The 21,979-nt window shown below is 35.4% G+C and overlaps 1 protein-coding gene across 1 annotated transcript in view; it reads left to right on the top strand.

The window, feature by feature from the left end:
• Positions 1-21,979, top strand: part of LOC126816722 (vitelline envelope sperm lysin receptor) — a 109,856-nt gene that overhangs the window by 74,855 nt on the left and 13,022 nt on the right. Inside the window, exon 6 of the mRNA XM_050543474.2 lies at positions 14,123-14,268. Within this exon, the coding sequence (XP_050399431.1) occupies positions 14,123-14,268 (146 nt within the window). The remainder of the gene's footprint in view (positions 1-14,122; positions 14,269-21,979) is intronic.

Raw genomic sequence — 21,979 nt, 5'->3', positions numbered from 1 at the left:
TGTTACATAGCAATCAAAGAGAGATAACTTATTTTGGATATTCTGTAACTTATAGCATGGATTCTTACAGAGAGCAAAATACGCCTTACGACCTTGATTTGCGTCTTTGCAAATTTCCCGTTATAGTTAAAACATAAGCCAAGATAAGTGAATGAATCGACAGTCTCAACAGCCTGACCACCATAAATCCAGGATTCATACTCAAACAAATGTTTACAGTTCCTGAAAACTAATACTTTGGTTTTATCTGTATTTACCAGGAGATCAGTCCGAACAATAATTATACAGGGTGTCCAACATACATTGTAAATCCTCAGTGGATTCAGATATAAGAACCGTGTCATCAGCATAAAGTATTAGAAATAAATTTAACAATTTTAAATCAACGCTCTGGGAATTTGAATTAATTAAATAGTTTTCCAAATCATTGACAAACAGTGCAAATAACATGGGAGACGGAGCTTCGCCCTGCATTAAACCTACTTTAACTGGAAATGATTCACTCGTACAGTTATGCAACCTGACACATGACGAAACATCACTGTACATAGATTTGATAACCTCCAATAATTTTCCTCGAAGACCTGATTTCACTAATTTATTCCAGAGATTGTGATAGGTTATACTATCGAAGGCTCGACGGTAGTCAACAAATCCACAGTAGAGCCGTTTTCGCGACTTTAAGGATTTATAGATAAGTGTGTTAAGGGCGAAGATTGCATCTCTTGTTCCAAATCCAGGTTTAAAACCAATCTGGGCATCTGTTACATTATTTTCTCTACTCCAGGTTAGCAAACGGTTATTGACGATTGACGTAAATAATTTTGACAGATGACTGAGGAGGGTTATCCCTCGATAATTATTGACGTCGTTGCGATCATTTTTCTTGAAAAGGGGGATTATTATTCCCTTTGACCAGGATGAAGGGAAGTAACCCGAGCCTAGGATGCAGTTAAATAACTTCTGTAAGATAGGTGCGATGGCATCTTTTAAGTTCAGGAAATATTCATTCGCTGCAGAGCTATTTTAAAAAAAAAGCGTTAAATCTATTTTCCGTAAAACTATAAGCAAATTCCTATTATCCGCGCATAATTTAAATATAGAAGTAGGCCGATACAATAGAATAGAACGTAGTGAAAGTGCACAATTTGTAACCTGAACGACATAGAAGACGAATTTCATTTTATTTTAAGCTGCCCTTGCTATAATGAATTGCGTCACCAATTTATCATACCATACTTTTTACGAAACCCTAACATATTTAAATTAATTCAGTTATTAAGTATAACTTCAACATCCGAAATACGGAACCTGGGCAAATTTCTCATTTCTGCAGATAAGAAAAGAACCACTCTATTAATTAATAATTAAACTTGCCACATTACCTGACCTAACTAAAATTTCCCCCCACCCTTTGATTTGACTGTTTATTTTGTTAATTTTTCTCTTTTTTTTCTTTTTTTATGGTAATAATCTAGCTTATTTTCACCTTTTTAAAGTCATTTTAGAAGTTCGGATGATTTTATGAAGCTTATAATAATTATTGCATTTTCCGTCATGTTTAAATTTAGGCTAGCAATTTAATACAATTTATTTACACCCCATCCCCATACTTTTTGTGTATTTGTATTTAATGGACATGTGTATATTGTGTTTGTGTATATGTAATTATAATGTTTGTATTTACTTGCCGTGTATATATTGTGTTTGTGTATATATGTTATCTGATGAGTCAGTAGACTTAAAGAAATAAAGAATTGAATTGAATTGTTTCGCCATTAGGAGAAATATTACGGCACCCGTCGTTCCTTAAACACGGTTGGAATGACGATTGTGAAAAAATACCTGATTTTTCAAATGCAGAACTAGTGTTAAGTCAAGGTCGGACAATTGACAAAGAGCAGAACAATGCCAAACAACAACTGAAAGCAAAGGTGTTCTATGAGGATAGACATGTACATTCAGTACAATATCATCAAATCAAGTCCTCAATTACTCACTGTTTCGTACGTGCCAAAGTCATCCCATCCATGCCTACCCTTGATAAAAAGAAGCCAGATTATTTAGTTTGGATTAGTATGTCTAAAGTTACGGGACATGTTCATTCAGCTGGGTGCGAATGTAGTGCTGGGTAAGTACATGAAAATGTGTTTTCTGTTGTGTAATACTGCAAAGTGAACTAGGGAGAAAAAGTGCACCCAGTGTTGGTTCGGCGTTCTACCAATTGAGTTAACCGGACGGCCTGGTCAATCACCACACTGGATCACTGTTCAAATTATTTAATAAATTTCACTATATCTTACATTTTATTGGGAATCTGCATGTGTGCTTGGAATATGATATATAATGTGTGAGCATTAAACATTCTAAATTTGTTTCATCTGTTTCAGTGAAGGGGAATCCTGTAACATTACCGAAAAAAAAGTCTTCGTGCGTCTACATCAAACAAGTGTAAATGGAATGAGCCTCGCAAACGAAAACTTGGCCCCAAAAAATCTCAGGACATAACATTTAAAAAGTGCAAATGGACTCCAGAGGTTCAAATTCCAAAGGAGAAAAGACACCATTTAAAGAAGAAACTGTTTTAACCGTGACACCACTTTGCTAGCAAATTAAGGCAATGTGCACCACATGCTGCATGGTTATTAACAAGCCGGACACAGTTGTTATAAAAGATGCTAAACAGGTGTTACCAGAAATACACAACATAACGTTTAATTATGCAGACAGTGTAAAACTAGATTCTGAAAAATGCCAAAATTTCTTTAAAACATATCGCAATAGTCAATGTTTGTCTGCTGATGATTGTAAAAAAACTGAAAATATTACTCGTGGACAATTCAAGAATAAATGTTGGAAAAAAGCCCGTGTCGGCCGTGTGACATCATCAAACTTTGGTACACTATGTAAATTTAGAAACTCAACTGAACCAGAAAGTTTAATTAAAACAGTCTTGGGTTACAACAGTTTCTCCAACGCAAGTGTTAAATGGGGACGTGACCATAAACCAGCAGCTAGACGGAAGTATGCACTGGTAAAAAAGGCTGCTGGTCACAAGATATCTGTGAGTGATACGGGAATGTATGTTTGGAATGAATACCCATTTATTAGCGCGGGTCCGGATGGTTTAGTGAGCGATAACGATCAAAACGGTGTTCTGGAGGTTAAATGTCCATTTAAATGGAGATTTTCCAAAATTGTTGACGCTTCCAAAGATTCTCAATTCTGTTATAAAATTAAAAAAGGATAAAATATAACCATAATTACTTTTATCAAGTACAAGCCGAAATGGCACTTACAAACTCGACTTTGTGATTTGGGCATTATCCGACATAAATGGCCGCCGCTTGTACGCGAATAGTGTAAAAATATGGTATGTCAAGTTTGAGGTCACAATTTTAATCCTATTTTGATGAAACTTAAAATGTATATTTATAACCCAAAGATCTTGAATCCTGTTGAAATTTGCGCATATCGGATCGTACCTTCCGGAATTATGGCCCCTGATTAAACGAAAAATCGCCCTTTTTAGTTTGTGGTCCCTCTGGAGGTCACAATTATTATCCGATTTTAAAAACCGTTTGATTATATCACCGTTACACAGTAATGAAGGTTGACTTCGAATTTCGTGAAAATCGGACCAAAACTGCCAGACAAAATGGCCGCCGCTTGTACGCGAATAGTGTAAAAATATGGTATATCAAGGTAGTGGACCCTGTAGAGGTCACAGTTTTAATGCGATTTTGATGAAACTGAAATGCATGTTTATAACCCAAAGATCTTGGGTCTTTTCGATATTTGCGCATATCGATTCTTAACTTCCTGAATTATGGTCACAATTTTATCCGATTTAAAAGAAAAACGTGTGAATATATCACAGTTATACACTAATGATGGTTGAGTTCGAATTTCGTGAAAATTGGACTAAAACGGACGGACATAATGGCCGTCTCTTGCACGCAAATAGTGTAAAAGTATGGTATATTTAGGTTCTGGACCCTTTAGAGGCCAGTTTTTATCCGATTTGGATGAAACTTTAAATATGTTTTTATCATATGATCTTGGTTCCTTTTTTAATCACACATATCCGAACGTAACTTCCAGGATTATGGCCCCTGATTGGTCGAAAAATCGCATATTTAACTTGTGGTTTTTCTAGAGGTCACATTTTTTTCTAATTTTAAAAACCGTTTAGATATATCACCATTACAACATAATGAAGGTTGAATTGGAATTTCAAGAAAATTGAAATGAAACTGCCCGAAAAAATTGCCGGTCTTTGTACGCAAATTGTTTATAAGTATGTAATACAAAGGTTATGGACCCTCTAGAGGTGACAATTTTTATCCGATTTTGATAAAACTTAAAACATATCTCAGTCCATTTTGTGCATTTCAGATAACTTTCTGGATTTAGGCCCCTGGTTGTACACAAAATCGTTTTTGTTTTTAGTTTGTTCTCTATCCATCTCTTGCAAAATGTGGGCGTATTCTGCCTGGCAGCCGCTGGTTCAAAAAGCTTGGTGATAAAGCAGAATTACGTAATTGGAGACCCATAACTCCCTTAAAGGACAATATTGGTGCCAGTCATTATCACATATGTGATAGAGCTGGTTAAACACATTCCAAATATAATTTTAACACAGAGATCATTGCTACGATAGCTGAGTAATATAGTTTTCCAGAATCGGATGTGAGCAGAAATTCGCCCGTATATCCGTTATCACTCGTCACATCAGTCAGTTATATAAAGAGATGACTTGTGTTTTCCTTTGGCTTTCGTCACTTCCGATTCTGGAAAACTGTATTACTCAGCTATCGTAGCAATGATCTGTGTTAAAATTATATTTGGAATGCGTTTAACCAGCTCTATCACATATGTGATAATGACTGGCACCAATATTGTCCTTTAAATGTTGATTATAAGATCTTCTCCGGGACACTATATATATATAGCTCTTAGATTAAAAACAGTAGTAGCGGATTTTGTATCGCTTGATCAGCCCTGTTGTGTTCCCAGCAGGGATATTGCTACCAACATTCTTAACATACGTAGGGTGACCCGTGCACCGTACAGAAAGTTGGTCTCGGCACGGCGAATGTACACGCTTCTGTGTCTTATCTTGAAGTGATTTCTCGCATACACTACGCACTCAGCGGTAGAGTCTATGATACTATAAATAGCGATCATTACGTTCGTTTATTTTTTTAAATTGGTTTATCATTAACTGTACCATTAGGAACTGCATCTTTTGGTTTAGTACAAATAATCTCTGAAATACTTGCGTTGGGCAAGAACGTGATACTAGTTGTACATGTAGTTTCATTTTACTTTAACAAGGTTCTTGAAACAGTTGTTGAGTTGCCTAACGTGCGTGTTTCTAAATTCAATTTATTGTTCCAGCTTTCTGTCCCGACCTAATAATCAAACGTAGAATGATCGGTAGACTGGTTAAGCGAGAATACTTTCAAAACAAGGGCACGTAACCTAATTTTTACTCACACGTGCTCGGATATTATGGGCGACACTCGGAACCATCTTTCAGTGTATTATTTATGGATGATAAAATGGTCATAGCTTATTAAGTACAGCATGACCGTTTATTTAGTGACTATAAATGTTTGAAATTGATTTAAGGCTTGGTGTATATATATAGATATTGTGGTGTAATTGTCGAGATATTTATTTATGGTGGGTCACCCTAACATACGTGACCTAATTTCCATTGCTGATCTGGAAGATCCCCCTCTGTATCTTTTGAAATTAGATGCCGAGAAAGCATTTGACAGGGTCTCCAATGATTATGTTTAATTTATTACATAAATTCATAAGGTCTGTCATTGAGTCAACTGACGTGGTTTCTAATCCCCGATTGTACGTGACAATAGGGTCGCCTGTCCAACCTCGTGGGTTTTCTCCGGGTCCTCCGGTTTCCTCCCACTGCTAAAGACCCCTACGCGCAAGCGAATTATTGAAATAAAATTAAACCATGTTAGTCACGAAATGACCTAGTTTGTGTCGAGTGGACGTTAAACCCCATTTCTCTCTCTATTACATAAATTTGGATTTGGTGAGAAATTTATCAATTCTATTAAAATCTTGTATAAAGACATTAGAAGTTCGGTAAAGGTAAACGGGCATGTCTCTTTATCATTCCCTATTCTTCGCTCTGTTCGCCAAGGATGTGGAATTTCGGCCTTGTTATATTTATTAACCTCAATTTCATTAAATGCACTAACGAGAATATCAAGGGTTTTGCTGTTCCTGGATGTGATAATTCAACCGTGTTTCAACACGCTGATTACATAACCTTGTCTTTAATTAATTTAGATTCCGTAAATGAATCCCGATCCACAGTTGGAATTTATTGTTCGGCATCGGGAGCCAAAATTAACCCCTATTATTAAAGTTTTACATGGAGCTGCAAAGTTCCTCGGTTTGTATATGGGTCCGGATGAAGCAATGTGCGAACGATCAAATTGGGATTCCAAGGTTAATAAAATTGGCAGAATACTTATTCTCTGGAGGCAGAGAAGGGCTTCAGTTAGGTGGTAAAGTTTTAATTGTCAACATCATATCATGTGTCTATCAACTTTATGGTATCTATTAAGAGTTTCAGAAGTTCCGTAATGGGCTCAGGATCGTATAAAAAAATCTATTAGATCCTTTATTTGGAATAAAGGGGGGGGGTCTATTTCAGGTAGTACTGACGTTGGGGGCCTTAATCTGAATTATGTTATTTTAAAACAGAAAGCCTTTGGGTTATACTGGCTATCTAAATATTTATCCTGTCCAGATAACCTATTTATACCCCCACATTTTCATGTGGATGTATATTGTCGTTCCCGTCTTCATTAGCCCAGTATAGGAGCAGAATAGTAAGACGTTAAACCCCATTTCATTTCATATATTGTCGTCGCCTCTGTCCGCCCACAATTGTTTGTTGACAGTCTACAACGAAACTTGAAATATGGGTTTATCTCCCTAAGATCACGTTTTCTTTCGATATTGGCATGTATCGAATCGTAACTTCATGGATTATGGCCCCTGATTGTACGAAAAATCACGTTTTTAGCTTGTGAACCCTATAGAGGTCACGATTTTAAACCGATTTTGATGAAACTTGAAATGCATGTTTATAACCCAATGATCTTGGTTCCTTTCGATATTTGCGCATATCGGATCGTAACTTCCCGAATTAAGGCCCCTGATTGTACGAAAAATCACCTTTTTTTTAGCTTGTGGTCCCGTTACTTTATTGTTAAGATGAGCAAAATTATTGTAAACTGACCAACTATTTTGACGCAAATCTGACGTAAATATAACTTCAACTTTTGACATTAATCTAACATCATGAAAATGACGTTAATCTAACATGATAAAAATGATGGAATCTAATTAACCAATCATTTTATGGAAATCAGTCATGATCCTCAGACTAAGACGTTGGCTCACCCAACCTGCTGGCCCCATTTATGGTCCCTGCATTGACCAAGAATTATAAAGTTCATCAGGGTTTCAGAGCAGAACAGTAGGACTTTAAACCCCATTTCATTGTATATCTAACATTAAGTTTACATCACTATCTTTTGTAAATCTTTAATGAGTATGTAGAAATATAACTCTTGAAATGTTCATCAGGGTTTCAGAGCAGAACAGTAGGACTTGAAACCCCATTTCATTGTATATCTAACATAAGTTTACATCACTATCTTTTGTAAATCTTTAATGAGTATGTAGAAATATAACCCTTGAAATGTTAACAAAGTCAACCAATAGCCTTTTAAATCGCAAAATCATATAATTACAACAAAAAGTCAATATACTATATAAATTTTATTTAAAAAAATAAATATAAAAACTTCAATTGTTAACAGTAATCATAGATCCTGAAATGGTGATAATTGAGAAAATAATACAAGCACGGTGAGCATAAACAAACCATAACCATATACATTATTAAAATAGTACCATTAAAGAGAAATTTCATTCATATAAATATAATTAGCACTATAAAGGAGATCCCCACGCCCACCCCCAAATCAAATATGAAAAAAAAAATTAGAATTGACTACATTATAACTAGAATGCTTTAATAACAATAATACAAGTAATATGAATGAACAACCCATAACCATAACATTTACAACATAAATAGTAACATCAGAAATTTCATTCATACAAATTCATAATTAATTAGCACTATAAAGTAGACCCCCCCCCCCATCCCCCCAATAAAATATTAACATAAACAGAATACAAAGATTTTTATTTTTCATTTTCTTATTAATGTTAACTAAATGTGAGAATGTATTACATGTGCACAAAAAGGTGAGACAAAATACACATATCCTCTCTGGGGCATATCGTAGCCAATTTTTGATACCTTCATTAATTTCTAATCTGTTGAATTTCTCGTCATAGGATTTTTCCGCACAGCCCCTGAAACAAAATAATGGCAAATGTTCAATTTATTGACAGATGACAATATGGCTGATAAAACCATGCCATTAATGATTTAATGAGTCATTGTTAGATGATTTGAACTGCCGGAATATGCAGGTTTCTATGAAATGAAATGAGGTTTAACATCCTATAGTTCTGCTCCAAACTGGGCTACGCCATACAGTGTGCTATGAGGGAAATTTTGCCAGGACAGCAGCGCTATGGTCTTCCATTATATCGAATTCCAACTGCCAAGGGATCTTTTACGTGCACGCTAATGTATACACAGGACCTCAGTTTGTCCGTCCCATCCGAATGACTAGACAGCTGTCCTTGTGAGACCCTCTGTCCTGCACCACTGACAAGAGGTGACACATTAAATTATTCATAAATTTAAAGCCAAGCTGATTTAGCCTCTAAAGCAACCACAATCCATTATGCTAGACAGTCAGGGATGACATCACTAAAAATATCTACTTACTTTCAATAATGTCCTTAAAAATTAGGGTACAAAAAGCAGTCTTATCCCCCTTTCCCTTCCAATTGAAATTTGTCGCCAGTGTGTCTATAAAAAGAGCTTTCATAATTCTCTTGGTAACCTCTTTTGCAGTTACATCACCAATGGTACTCAAATGCAGGATCTGTAAACACAAGGGTGATAATATTTTAATTGAAGTGAAATTTGCAAATTTTTATACAGACAGCAACGTTGCAATTGCTAGTAAATTAGGTTATCCCATGACAGGATTAAGATGATACAGGAACAGGATTTCATTGTTATTTGAGATTGTAAAGGAGCATGGCAGTACAGACAATATTCAACTGCAGGCTAAAAGCACATCGATGCTTTTACCATTGTATTTCACTATCCACTAAATTTTGGATGGCATTTCATTCCTCCATGTGTGTTGAACTGGTTGAAAATTAAATAAACACAATATACTTACTAAACTCTTTGGTGCGTCTTTCAGTGAGATAATTACACTATTAAAATCGGCAAGTGTGTTGATTGGCAATTTAATTGACGCTGGCAATTCTAAAGCTGGTCCAGCAACACTAGCAACAATCAAAAGTTGATTTAATTTACCATTTATTTCTCTTTGGGTTTTCTGATTGTCGTTCAATCTTTGGTTAATCTTTTCCATCATGGTAATCAATTGTAAAACATAAGTAGGGTGACCCACGCACCTACAGAAATACAGTCAACCGCTGATAGTTCGAGACTACCACTGAAGCGTGCACATTCGCCGTGTCGAGGCCAACTTTCTGACAGTATGATACTATAAATAGCCATGGCACGTGCAATTCTCTACAAATCTATCAACTATTACAGCCGTAAAAAAATTATTGTTGACGATTTTGAATAGCAGTAAAATTAAGCTTCTTGGTTATTAAAGCAGATTTAGAAATTACGTTCGTTTCATTTTTTAAATCGCTTTATCATTAACTGTACCGTTAAGAGCGGCATCTTTTGGTTTAGTACAAATAATATCTCAGAAACACTCGGGTTAGACAGGAACATGATACTAGCAGTAGTTTCATTTTACTTTTACAAGCTTCTTAAAACAATTGTTGAGCTAGCTAACGTGCTCATTTCTAAATTCAATTTCTTGTTCTAGCTTTCTGTTATGTTTCGTAAAAAAGTAGTCTTGATTATCCCGACCTGTCAATCAGCCCTAGAATGGTCGATAGACTGGTTAAGCGAGACTAATTTCAAAACAAGGGCACGTAACCTATCTTTTACTCAAAAGTGTCTGGATGTTATGGACGACACATGGAACCAGTTTTCAGTCTATTATTTATAGATGATTAATGGTCATAGCTTTTTAAGTACAACATGATCGTTTATTTAGTGACTATAATTGTGTGAAACTGATTTGAGGCTTGGCATATATATAAATATTGTGGCGAAATTGTCGAGATATATGGAGATATTTATTTATGGTGGGTCACCCTAACATAAGCTGAAACAATAAGATAACTTTGAAAATTTTTCAATTACATCTTTACCTACTTATCTACTGTTAATATGTTAAATGAAATTTGGGGTTTAACGTCCTACTTTTCTGCATCTACTGGGATAAGACAGGCATGTGATATACAATGTACCAGTAGGGACATTTTGCCCAGTGCTATAGCCTACTCTTATTCCAAATATCAACTTTCAAGGGTTCTTGTGACTTTTGTCATCCGAAGAACCAGATCCTGTTTTTTGCCAGGTACACAGAAAATTACTGGGAATTTTATGGGCCAATACCGAGATCAAACGGGGATCACGGTGGCTAAGTGGGTAAGACGCTGGCTCTCTAGCCTGGATGTCAGGTGTTCAATCCCCTCATTGGCCGAGAAAGTTCATCCAGATTTTCTTGCGTGGTTTCCCCTTGTCGGTGATGCAGGACGGAGCGTCTGACAAGGACAGCTGTCTAGTCGTTCGGATGGGACAATAAATCGAGATCCCGTGTACACATTGGCGTGCACGTAAAAGATCCCTTGGCAGTTGGAATGCGATATAATAGTAGACCGTAGCGTTGCTGCCCGGGCAAAATTTCCCTCACAGCACACTGTATGGCATATGCCCATCTTGATTAGCCCAGTTTAGGAGCAGAACAGTAGGACGTTCAACTCCATTTCATTTCCCACAAAACAATATCATAACCACTTTTTTCCAATATTTACATTATTTTCGTTCGTTAAGGTTTGTCATCGACTCCATGCGCTGACGTCACACAAAAACCTAACCAACCTCTGAAGTCTTTATACTTCCGCCTCAAAATCATGAATACCAAAAACATGACATTCAACAGACATTCGATTTACTTTTGAAAACTAACATTAGGTTTACGTCAGTTTTCTAACATTAGGTTTACGTCAGTTTTCTAATGTTAGATTTACGTTAGTTTTCTAATGCTAGATTTACGTTAGTAAACTAACGATAAATTAACGGTTAAACTTCTGACATAAATCTAACGTTACATTAACGGTTAGAATCCTGACATAAAACTAACATTACTTTTACCTTAGAATACTAACCATTAACTAACGGTTAGAAACCTGGTGTAAAATTTACGTTAGATTAACGTTCGATTTATAACCAAAAATACTTATGTCATTATCAGTTGTTAAAATGTATATACACTGGTATGGTTATTTAATTGACAAATATTCAAAGCGAAAAAAATTGGTAAGATAACCGTTATAAAATTTACGTTAGATTTACGTCATTTTCTGACATAAAACTAACCATAATCATTCTGACGTATTAGTAACGTAAATTTAACTATCAAATTATACCATTATTGGACGCTAACCATAATGACGTAAACTTTAAGTAAATCTAACCATCGTAAAATCGGACCAAAACTGGCATGATTTTTATAATGGTAAAAGGCCAGTTGTTAATTATGACGATCTTCAATCAGCCATTATTTAATAATCCACAGATTGTATTAACAAAACTTTATATTTAGGTGATTTTATAGAAGCCGGTTTAGTCCAAATTTCTGATCTGTGTTATATTTTTATCTCGGGGTTTTTATCAGTTGACGCTATATTTGAAATGGTTAGAGAATCGTTACCAGATTGTAAATTTGAGAAAATTGAAAAACCATATAACTTGATTCTTAAATGTTTGCCAGTGTCCTGGAATAAAAAAAAAATCGCTCTGAGAGTGATATTATACGCTATGAATCAGATTTTGAACTTATTATTAATAAGTACGTTTTCGGTCTATACGTTATTCAGAGATACGAATTTTGAACCCCCTGTCTGCGAATCTTATTGGTAGCACCAAGGGTACGACATCAACTGGCCAGTGGTCTGGAAGTCTGCTTTTACTATAAATAAAAATTCAGAATCTTAAGATAATGATTATAGAATTTTATCACCCAATAATACATTCTACAGTAGATATCGCTTGTGTGATATATTTCACAATCTACTGCGATATTGGTCAGTTGAAAAGGAACTACTTTTTTTTTATTTAAGAACATTTCTTATAATTTTTTTTTAATTAAAAATGAACTATTGTTATTCAATTTACCTTGATGGAAACACTGGGTCAATATAAAGGACTTTGCAATGGTTGAATTGCTGTCAAAAAATGATGTATCACTACGCCGTAATGTTCAGTAAAAGTGAAATCTACAGCAAAGAATTATATTTATCTATTTGTGCATGTAAGAAGGGATTGGGTGATAAATAAAATCTACTACTCGTCTTTTTTGATATCAAAAAATATCAACACTCGTTGATAAAGTAAAAAAAAAACTCGGCAGAGCCTCGTTTTTTGTTACTTTATCAACTTGTGTTGATATTTTTTGATATCAAAAAAGACTGGTAGGAGATTCTCTATGTACACATTATTTGGACCAATGAGAAGCTTCATAATATTGGTAAAATAAATAATCCTTATTGAAAATTCTGTGATAAAGATTCTATTGAAAATTTAGAGCACATGTTTTATAGATTGCAAATCTGTTAAGAATTTGCATGAATGTATTTTAGATTTTAGGTGTTTTTCCAATCCTCGGGTTTTGGACTAATTGATTTTCGTCGGTGGTTACTGTTTGGCTATCCTATGCTAAATGAGGACAATAACCTGTTTTTAATTTTTATTTTCTCGTTTGCTAGATTAGCTATTATCAAACGGAGCGTTGTAGATTTGTGTATATTTAAAACACAATTAACTAAACACATAAATTACTGTACTTGTATCAATAATATGTCAACGCACGTATGTATGCAATAATTGTTTTATAAATTAAATGAAATTAAAAAAAGCACGCTTAAATCCGCATAGTATAACCGATTGGCCAGTGTAAGTCGGTTTGTCTCCATGGCAAAGTTTACATACCTGCAAGCTTACATCTGAAAGCCTCTAACCGGTCCAATCACTGACGAGTAGTAGTGGCTTGTGATACCTTGCGCTCGTCTCTTGATTAGGATATTCCGTATTCTTATGAGCGGAAAGGGGTTGCGTGTAAAGATTGTCTGCGATATCACTTCGGTGGAAGCGGACGTTAAATAAAGCTATTTCACACACGCGTATGAAGTCAATGGTTAATTCAATGGCATATGTATCACTTTCATGAAACTTAATAACCAGGGGGGGGGGGGGGGGGTCTGTATTTGAAAATGGAATTTGTTAACTGAAGGAATTACTGTAAATTACAGGAAAAACAAATACGGATAAAATTTTGCGGGTAATTTTTTTTCCGTAATTTTGTACGTTTTTTCACGGTTTTGTTTTTTTACAGTGTAGTAAGAAAAGAGTGCACGGGTTATACGTAGGATGTGGCGACCGAATTTGCTCGGCCGCTTTCCACGTCTGACAAACGACCAATGGTACTACGAGATATTTCAAGATAATACCAACTGTCATTTGAAGACGCTTCCTTTCAATACTAAATAAGTCATTTATTTGAAGACGTTACATTTTAATTAGAAATTTCAAAATAAACCAGTCCGAATAATAACAGACTAAACCAAACGAACATATGACACCAATTCTGAAAGATCTCCATTGGCTTCCAGTCCGTCCACGCATCAGTTTTAAAATACTATTACATATCCTGCTATGTATGACATTAATACCTTATACAACTTCTCAACATTTATACCCCGCGGCCCAGAACCCTTCGATCACACCTTCTCAACATTATTTATTATATTATTGCAGAGTGTTCGCCGGCAGAGAGAATCAGAAAAATATGGGTGCTAAAAGCCGATCTAAAATCGATCTTAATATCGTTGATGTTAGAGGTAAACCATTAATATCCAATATTTTCAGAGGAAAAATCATACAGTTGAGGGCCACATTTGAAGGTGAGTTTAAAGTCATATTAGGGAGGCTTTTATTCCTCTTATCGTAGGACGTGGGATGCACAGTGGCAAGTTTGTGGTAACATGACCCACAACCTGATTTGTCATTGAAACAATATTAAATCTGCCTGTCTTTTGAGTACTCTACTTCTTACACTTCACTGCTGTAGCAAGTTTTTGTGTTCAGTGGATAACGACGTTAAGTTTTTGAAGCATTGTGCAGCAGGGCTCACACTGGCTTTATTTTTTTTTTACCGCCAAAATGGATCACAATTTTTATATAAAAAAATTGATATTTTTTATCCGCCAAAAGTTTACGAAAAAACAAAATTGTCAAAGTGTAAAACAATTTTATTTTGCATATATTAAAATATCATACACAATTTACAAAATTTTATTTCGGATCTATTATTTAATTATCATACACAATTTACAAAATCCTCCTTTGCTTTACATTAGGCCAATTGATAAATTACTTTTGAAGATTTGGTTGATTTTTAGTTAGTGATGGACATTAAATTTGATAAAGTATCTGGTTTTAAACATTTCCTACTGACCGTTTTAATTAAGTTTTGTTTACTGAACCCCCGTTCACAATCAAAGTTGCAACTGGTATACACAATAATCTACTTGCAATTTTATATACATCAAAAAAATATTTATTTTCTTTTAGAGTAAGTTTTAAGACATCAATGCTGTCTAATCAACATGTTTTAAATAATTCCTGAATGATACAATATCTGAAACAGTCATTGATGTCGAGATCAGTTGTTTGAAAATAATTAGGTTTTTTCTAAAATTAGTTGGATTATGCAATTTCACATAGTTGTATTGTTAGCAACTGAATTTAAACTCACTGTTTTAATTGGTAAACAACCTGAACCAAGTTTTAATCTGTGAGTATTTCAGGCACAAAACCAATCAACAAAAGCGGGGTAGCAGGGCTGGTCAGACCAAACAAAGGCTGATTAAAACTATTAGCAATGTGAGAAAACATTTGAATGACTTTTCAACAAGAGGTGTAAATTATGATAACCACATTGAATTACCTACTGACTCGAATAACATTGAAGTGATTGTCACAAATAGAACACAACTCCAGGTTTTAAGAACAAGTGTGAATTTTGCAAATCTTTTTTCAATTTCAAGGATTTCAGTATTTGATAACAATAAAGTATCTGTTGCGCTTTGGAATGTCCGTTCTATCTGCAATAAACTGCCAGCTTTAGCATCTTCCTTTTACGAAAACAAGACAGATATTTGTTTTATCACCGAGTCCTGGTTATCCAGCTCCCCGAAGGGTGAGTGTGTGAAAAATAAACTTTGTTCTCTAGTTTCTGGTTATGTTTACAGTCGACCTAGGACATCTTCCATGGACTTTGGTGTTGCTGTCATTGCACGTGATAACCTGAATGTGAAGGTAAATAGGAACCATCAACAAATTTCATCGTTTGAATCAACGGACCTGTCTGTCATGAAATGCCACGCCTCCTAGTTGTGAACCGACCCCCCACCGTCAAAAAAGAATGGGCTGTCTCGCTACCTGTATGGCTTATTCTTGTTGATTTTAATTTTCATATTGACAACTCCAGCTGTCCAGATGGCAGGAAATTCCCCAATCTACCCGACTCATTCGGGCTTGTCCAACACGTAATTGGTCCAACACACTCCAAGGACACACCCTCGATCTTGTCATTACGAGGTCGTCGCAGAAATACCTCATGAACTTTGTGTTTGACAATACCCTGCCCTCAGATCACAGCTTGGTGAACTTTGTACGTGACGTTAATCGTCCGCGGCCTAAGAAAACCAAGCGCGAAACCAAAAAACTTTCATCTGTTGACGCCGACGCTATCAATACAGCCATGGACTGTGGACCATTGAAGCCAATGTCGGATGCTAGCGTTAATGAATTGGTTAGACTACAGTGACAGATTGAGTAATCTTCTTGATAATCTCGCCCCGCTTAAAACCAAAGTTTTACAAGACAAACCGCGTGCTCCATGGCACAATGTCATTCACCAAGACAAGGTTGAACTGCGGCGCCTGGAACGAAAGTTCAAGGCCAATCCCTTAGAAATCAACCGACTGATTTTCCATGACAAGCCGTCGGCACACAATCGCCTAACAAACGCTCGTAATTCGTATCACCGCAACAAGATCCAGAACGCCGATCAGAAGCAACTCTTCCAAATAACCGATGACATTATTGGCGAAAAGAAGTCATTGGCTGCTACTTTACCAGACCACACAGGTCCACAGGCGCAAGCACAATCGTTCTCAGATTTCTTCACACAAAAAGTTTGAATGCTACGAAATTCACTGGACTCCATACCAAGTCAATATGTTTTAATTGCGTCTTGTGTCAACAATGTTCACTTGATCCATTTCCCACTAGTCACCTGAAATTGTGTATTCAACATTTTCTTCCTCGCCTTACACAAATAATCAACACGTCATTTGATAACGGACAGTTTCCTTGCGAATTTAAGCACGCCATTGTTCGGCCACTACTGAAAAAGCCAGGATTGGTTTCTAATGTACTAAAAAATTATGGTCCAGTTTCGAACTGCCCTTTTGTCGGCAAACTCATTGAAAAATGTGTAGCTAGTGATCTTGATAACCATCTCAGTGAGTTTTCTTTATATTCAAAATTCCAATGAGCCTATAGAAAGTACCATAGCACCGAGTCTGATTTACTCAGAGTACATAATGATATCATGCTAGCCCTAGATGGTCATTCGGAAGTTATTCTGGTATTGTTAGATTTGTCAGCTGCTTTTGATACCATTGATCATTGCATTCTAATGGAGACACTTCAGAAACGGTTTGGTATCAAAGGCGTGGCCTTAAAGTGGATGGAATCTTACTTGCGTGATAGAACTCAAGAGTGTTGTCGTTAATGGTCACAAATCAGTATCCGCTTCTCTTGAATTCAGTGTACCACAGGGGGTAGTGTCTTAGGTCCGCAATTGTTCACTTTACTGCACTCCTTTAGAGGACAATATTTTTAGTCACAGTTTGGATTTTATGCTGTACGTTGATGATACTCAGTTGTATTTTACATGTAAGAATGCTGAAGTTTCAAAGGTTGCAATTGAAAAATGTGTTGATATTCGTGCGTGGGTGCTTGCTAACAAACTTGTACTTAATGATGGTAAAACTGAAGTTATACATTTTCATTCTCAGTATAGATGTTGTGATAAATTAAAAACGATACGAATTGGCAATGAGTAAGTTCTTCCATGTTCGGCTGTCTGGAATTCATCACCTCACGCCTTGATAACTGTAATAGTCTTTTGCATGATCTCTATCTTAGCTCGCTAACTAAACGTCTCCAATCTATCCAAAACTCTGCTGCGGGACCCATAACACGCACCCGTAAGAATGAGCATATCACCCCTATTCTCCACGATCTCCACTCGTTACCTGTGCACAGCCGCACTGAATTCAAAATTCTCACTTTCTCTTATAAATGTCTCAATCAGCTTAGCACCACCTTATCTGTCTGATCTTTTAACAGAGTTCCATATATGTTTTTATGTCATGTTTTCATGTCATATTATATGTTTTTGTACTACGCATTGGGATTGTTTTTACGATGTAATGCGTATAATAAGAAATAAATATTACTATTATTAAATGTGTAGTGTACAAAAATTTAAAGCAAGTTATGGATTTCGACAAACCAACACCGATATTAGACTTGAATAGTTTCTCAGTAATGCATTTACAGATCCCTCAAATGATAGCCACCTCGTATTTGATATTTGTTTAAATCGGCATTAGCATTAACAACAGCAGGAATTTCCTGGATTTTTTCAAGTCTGGACAGGTTTTTAGGTGAATTTGAAAAATATTTGTAAATGCAATTAACTAGTTCCTGATATTTTATGAGGTATGGTATAGAATCTGCAGCACCTGATGAACATAGGGCAAGTCTATGGGCAATACAATGGGTACTTGTCTATGGGCAATACAATGGGTACTTAACAACCCCGGAACCATTTCCTTAAATCTTGTCAACCCACTCTTACTACCAACCATAACTGCAGCACCATCAGTAGCAATTCCACACATTTTCTTCACATCAAGATTATTTTCGAACAATAACTCCGACTATTCATTGAGAATTTTATCGGCAGTTGCACAATCTGAAGGTTTTCTGATCCCCAAAAAGTATGTCCTAATATCATTACAAAATATATATCAAACATACTCTATCAAATTTTGATCCACTGACACATCGGTTGATTCATCTAATAAAATACTGTAATATGATGATTGACTCAGGCGTTGGCGAAGATCTTCACGTACTGTCTTCTAATGCTTTCCGAAATTCTTGTATACTGCCTTTATGTGTATAAGATGTGTGTTTATCTACCAGCAAGTCTTTGAATTGTCCAGCACCCTGAAAAACAGGAAAGAAAAATCTAAATGAAAGGGAGAAAAGCAGACCGGTATATTTGTGCTCTATGGTGAACTTATCTAAGTAAATTAAAGTATGGTAACTTACCTGTTGTAAACAGAGTGTATTCAAATTGGTCAGTAGCAAGTTGGGTAAATCATGCTCTGCCATGAACAGGACATTTCTCATGGCTGATAAAACAGCTTCTTTTGATTTTGACACTGATTTCTCTCTGGTCCTGGCCATGTCATTGCCATTTCCAATACTAGCCAATGCTGCTTTGTGGACCTAAAAAATAATAAAGTTAAGGGCAAGGTAAAGTGACGCCATTTTGTCACAACACCTGAAATAGGGGGTTCTCAAAAAGGGATTTACACCAGCTTTAATGCAAATATGTTGGTATCTACATGTGCCTGAGATGATACAGAACAATAAAAAATGGATGGAAATCCAAAATAATGACTTTGAAATCAAATATTTACCAAATAATGAAGCAAATTCCTAAGTCAAGACTGCGCAGCTACAAGCTTTATAAAAAAAGAACACAGGAAAATTAAACTGGCTAAAAGTTCCTCAGATAATCAAACTCCAACCATGAAGACTTGAAATCTGAAAAAAAAAATCAAAACTTAGTTATAAGACCTCAAAGTTTTCAAATATTTTGTAAACAAAAAGCCATTTTGTTTCATGCACTACTTTTTCTGCAGATGTATGGTGTGGCACAGTGGACAGCAATATTGCCCCTATGATATGAGGTACACATTGTACAAATAGCCTTCATATTCCGGATATGACATCTTATTACAATAATAGCAGCCTTTTTGCAGGGATTTTACGGTTTAGGCCTTATAAGACGATCAATGATCATTCTATGAAATCTGACTATATTATCATTTACCTATAAAATCAATGTTTGTTTATATCAGTGTGTTTTATTTGTAAATATTAATTCAGATAAACTTCAAGAATGAGGTAAATTTTCAAAATTTTCAAATTTTTGACGCTATTTTGACTTGACGTCACAGGTCATTTTTGACGTCATTTTTTAATTCCTTGGTATCAATTTCCTATAGGCTCCTAGTACATTATTAACCCCAAACATGAATATTAAGCGAGTTATCATAGCCATTAACGGATTTTAGGGCGATTTCGGGGGTCCAAACAAAAAAGCCCCCACCTGTATACCCACCTGTTATTATATTAAAGTCAACAAATCCTAAATCACATTTCAGTTCCTGACCTATATTTCTGAAAAATAAATAATGTAAAGGTGTATTTTTCAATTCATTTTCTAAATCCAGCACATACACACATTCTCAATATACATGTACATGTGTAAAACATTCAGCATTATTTGCAAACTTTCCAATGAGAAGTGATATCAGATGTTCTAGTTAATTAGATGCTGACATACATGAATCACATCCATCACAGATGTACAATGTTTCTGTCTTCTAGAAGGCCTACATAGATTTGTAAACTTACCAACAGGGTTTGTGTAATATTAATAGTGATATTTTGGGCATACCCCGCCCATGCACAACACTCGTCACTTTGCAAAAGTGTAACTTAACTGTCTAGATAGGAAATGTTTTTGATTGGCATGTATTAATGGTTGCTTTTGGTATGCTAGATTTAAAAAAAGACAGCTACCATTGTAAATACATTAACCATCAGTTTGGAGGATTTTAAATCCACACCTACATGTATTCACATATTTTATTTGACTCGGAATGTTTAATGTTTTTGGGGTTTTTTTCATATAAATTGACAATACGTACCATTTTAAAGTTTTTTTTTATCATAAATGCCACATAATTTTTAATGCTGCTTTAAATTCCATAGAAATCATAGTTTTCCTTGTTTATCTGTCAAATTACACAAGTCTCTAACTCAATATCATCCAAAGTCTTCCACCTTGAAAATACAAATTATTTGTCAGTTTAAATCAACATTGATGCTGTGATCTAACCGGGAAAAGATGGGCTATGCGTTTCAGGACCTTTTGTAATAAGGTACTCGAAGAACGAGGCTAGACATATTCCACAAGCCATGTTTAGCGGTGATGCCATATTCTTATCTGGAGAGTATGCACAATAAATACTATTATTGTAGACTGGAATAACCAGACGCTAGAGATTGTCATTCAATTGAGACTTCTGACATATTTCGCAGAACATAATTGAATTGAAATTTGAGTAAAAACGGAAACGATTGAATGTAAATCAGTTACATTATTATATGCGTTGCTACCCATCTGTGTCAATTTCTAGGTCTCAAATATAAGCGATTTACCTCCTTTAACTTTAAAGCAACACGGCCACCACAATCTGCGTAGATTATCTTGTCCAATGCTGTAAAATAAGAATAAAAGTTACAAGGTATATCAATGGAAAGTTTATTTGAAACAAATCCTAAATAAACGACACATAATTATAATAGTATAATTATTATATAATCATTTTAAAAATGAAAACCCCAACAAACCATGTCTTAAAGACACAAAAAATAATTTAATAATATAGGCCTAGGCTAAAACTTGATAATTTTAACATATATAAACCCATAAAATTTATCACTAGAAATTGAAAATATCCAACAATTAATTTTCAAGTTGATAATAATGCATCTTGGCAAAGTTATAATTTCAAAAAGCCCAAATGATTAGGCAAATAAATTGAAGACTGTCGTCTTTGTCATGTGCTATCTGTGGCGTTCCGTAGTCCCAAACAAAATACAGGATAAGCAATTAAAAACTTTTTTTTTTCCAAATTGATACCACCACAACATAAGTTGCAATGCAAGAATGCAGTGTGTACTTACCAACATGAAAATAAAATTTATTCAACGAATTTGAGATCACTTGACGACGAAACTACATGTACGGTACCAACTTTTTTGACAGTTCGTCCCATCTTTCTAAAAAAAAACCCACATCTCCAGAGATCGGCTATCCGATCACAAATGACATCGATGCTACAAAATGCCACAGTACCTTCACATTTTCTCCTTAAAAAACATTTCTCTCAAAATATTCACGAAATAAAGTTTTTGCCAAATTTCTTAATTGTTGACATTTGGAGGCCGAATGACACCTTCTAGAAGTTCTGCTGCGAATGGCAATAATTTAAATTCCATAAGTTACACTTCACCAACAATCTGTAATACAAGCAACATATTCTTACTGATATGTGTCAAATAGTATGCCACATAATATGACACTTATTACAGCAGAACGCGGAGTAATGCCTGTAAAGGGTGAAGGTGGTTTGAGCTGTGTTCGGAACTACGGATTGTATATACTCA

Source organism: Patella vulgata, chromosome 3 (genome assembly GCF_932274485.2).
Source record: "Patella vulgata chromosome 3, xgPatVulg1.2, whole genome shotgun sequence".
Lineage (NCBI taxonomy): Eukaryota > Metazoa > Mollusca > Gastropoda > Patellidae > Patella > Patella vulgata.
Note: the sequence above shows the minus strand (reverse complement) of the source record. Positions and strands in the feature narration are given on the sequence as shown.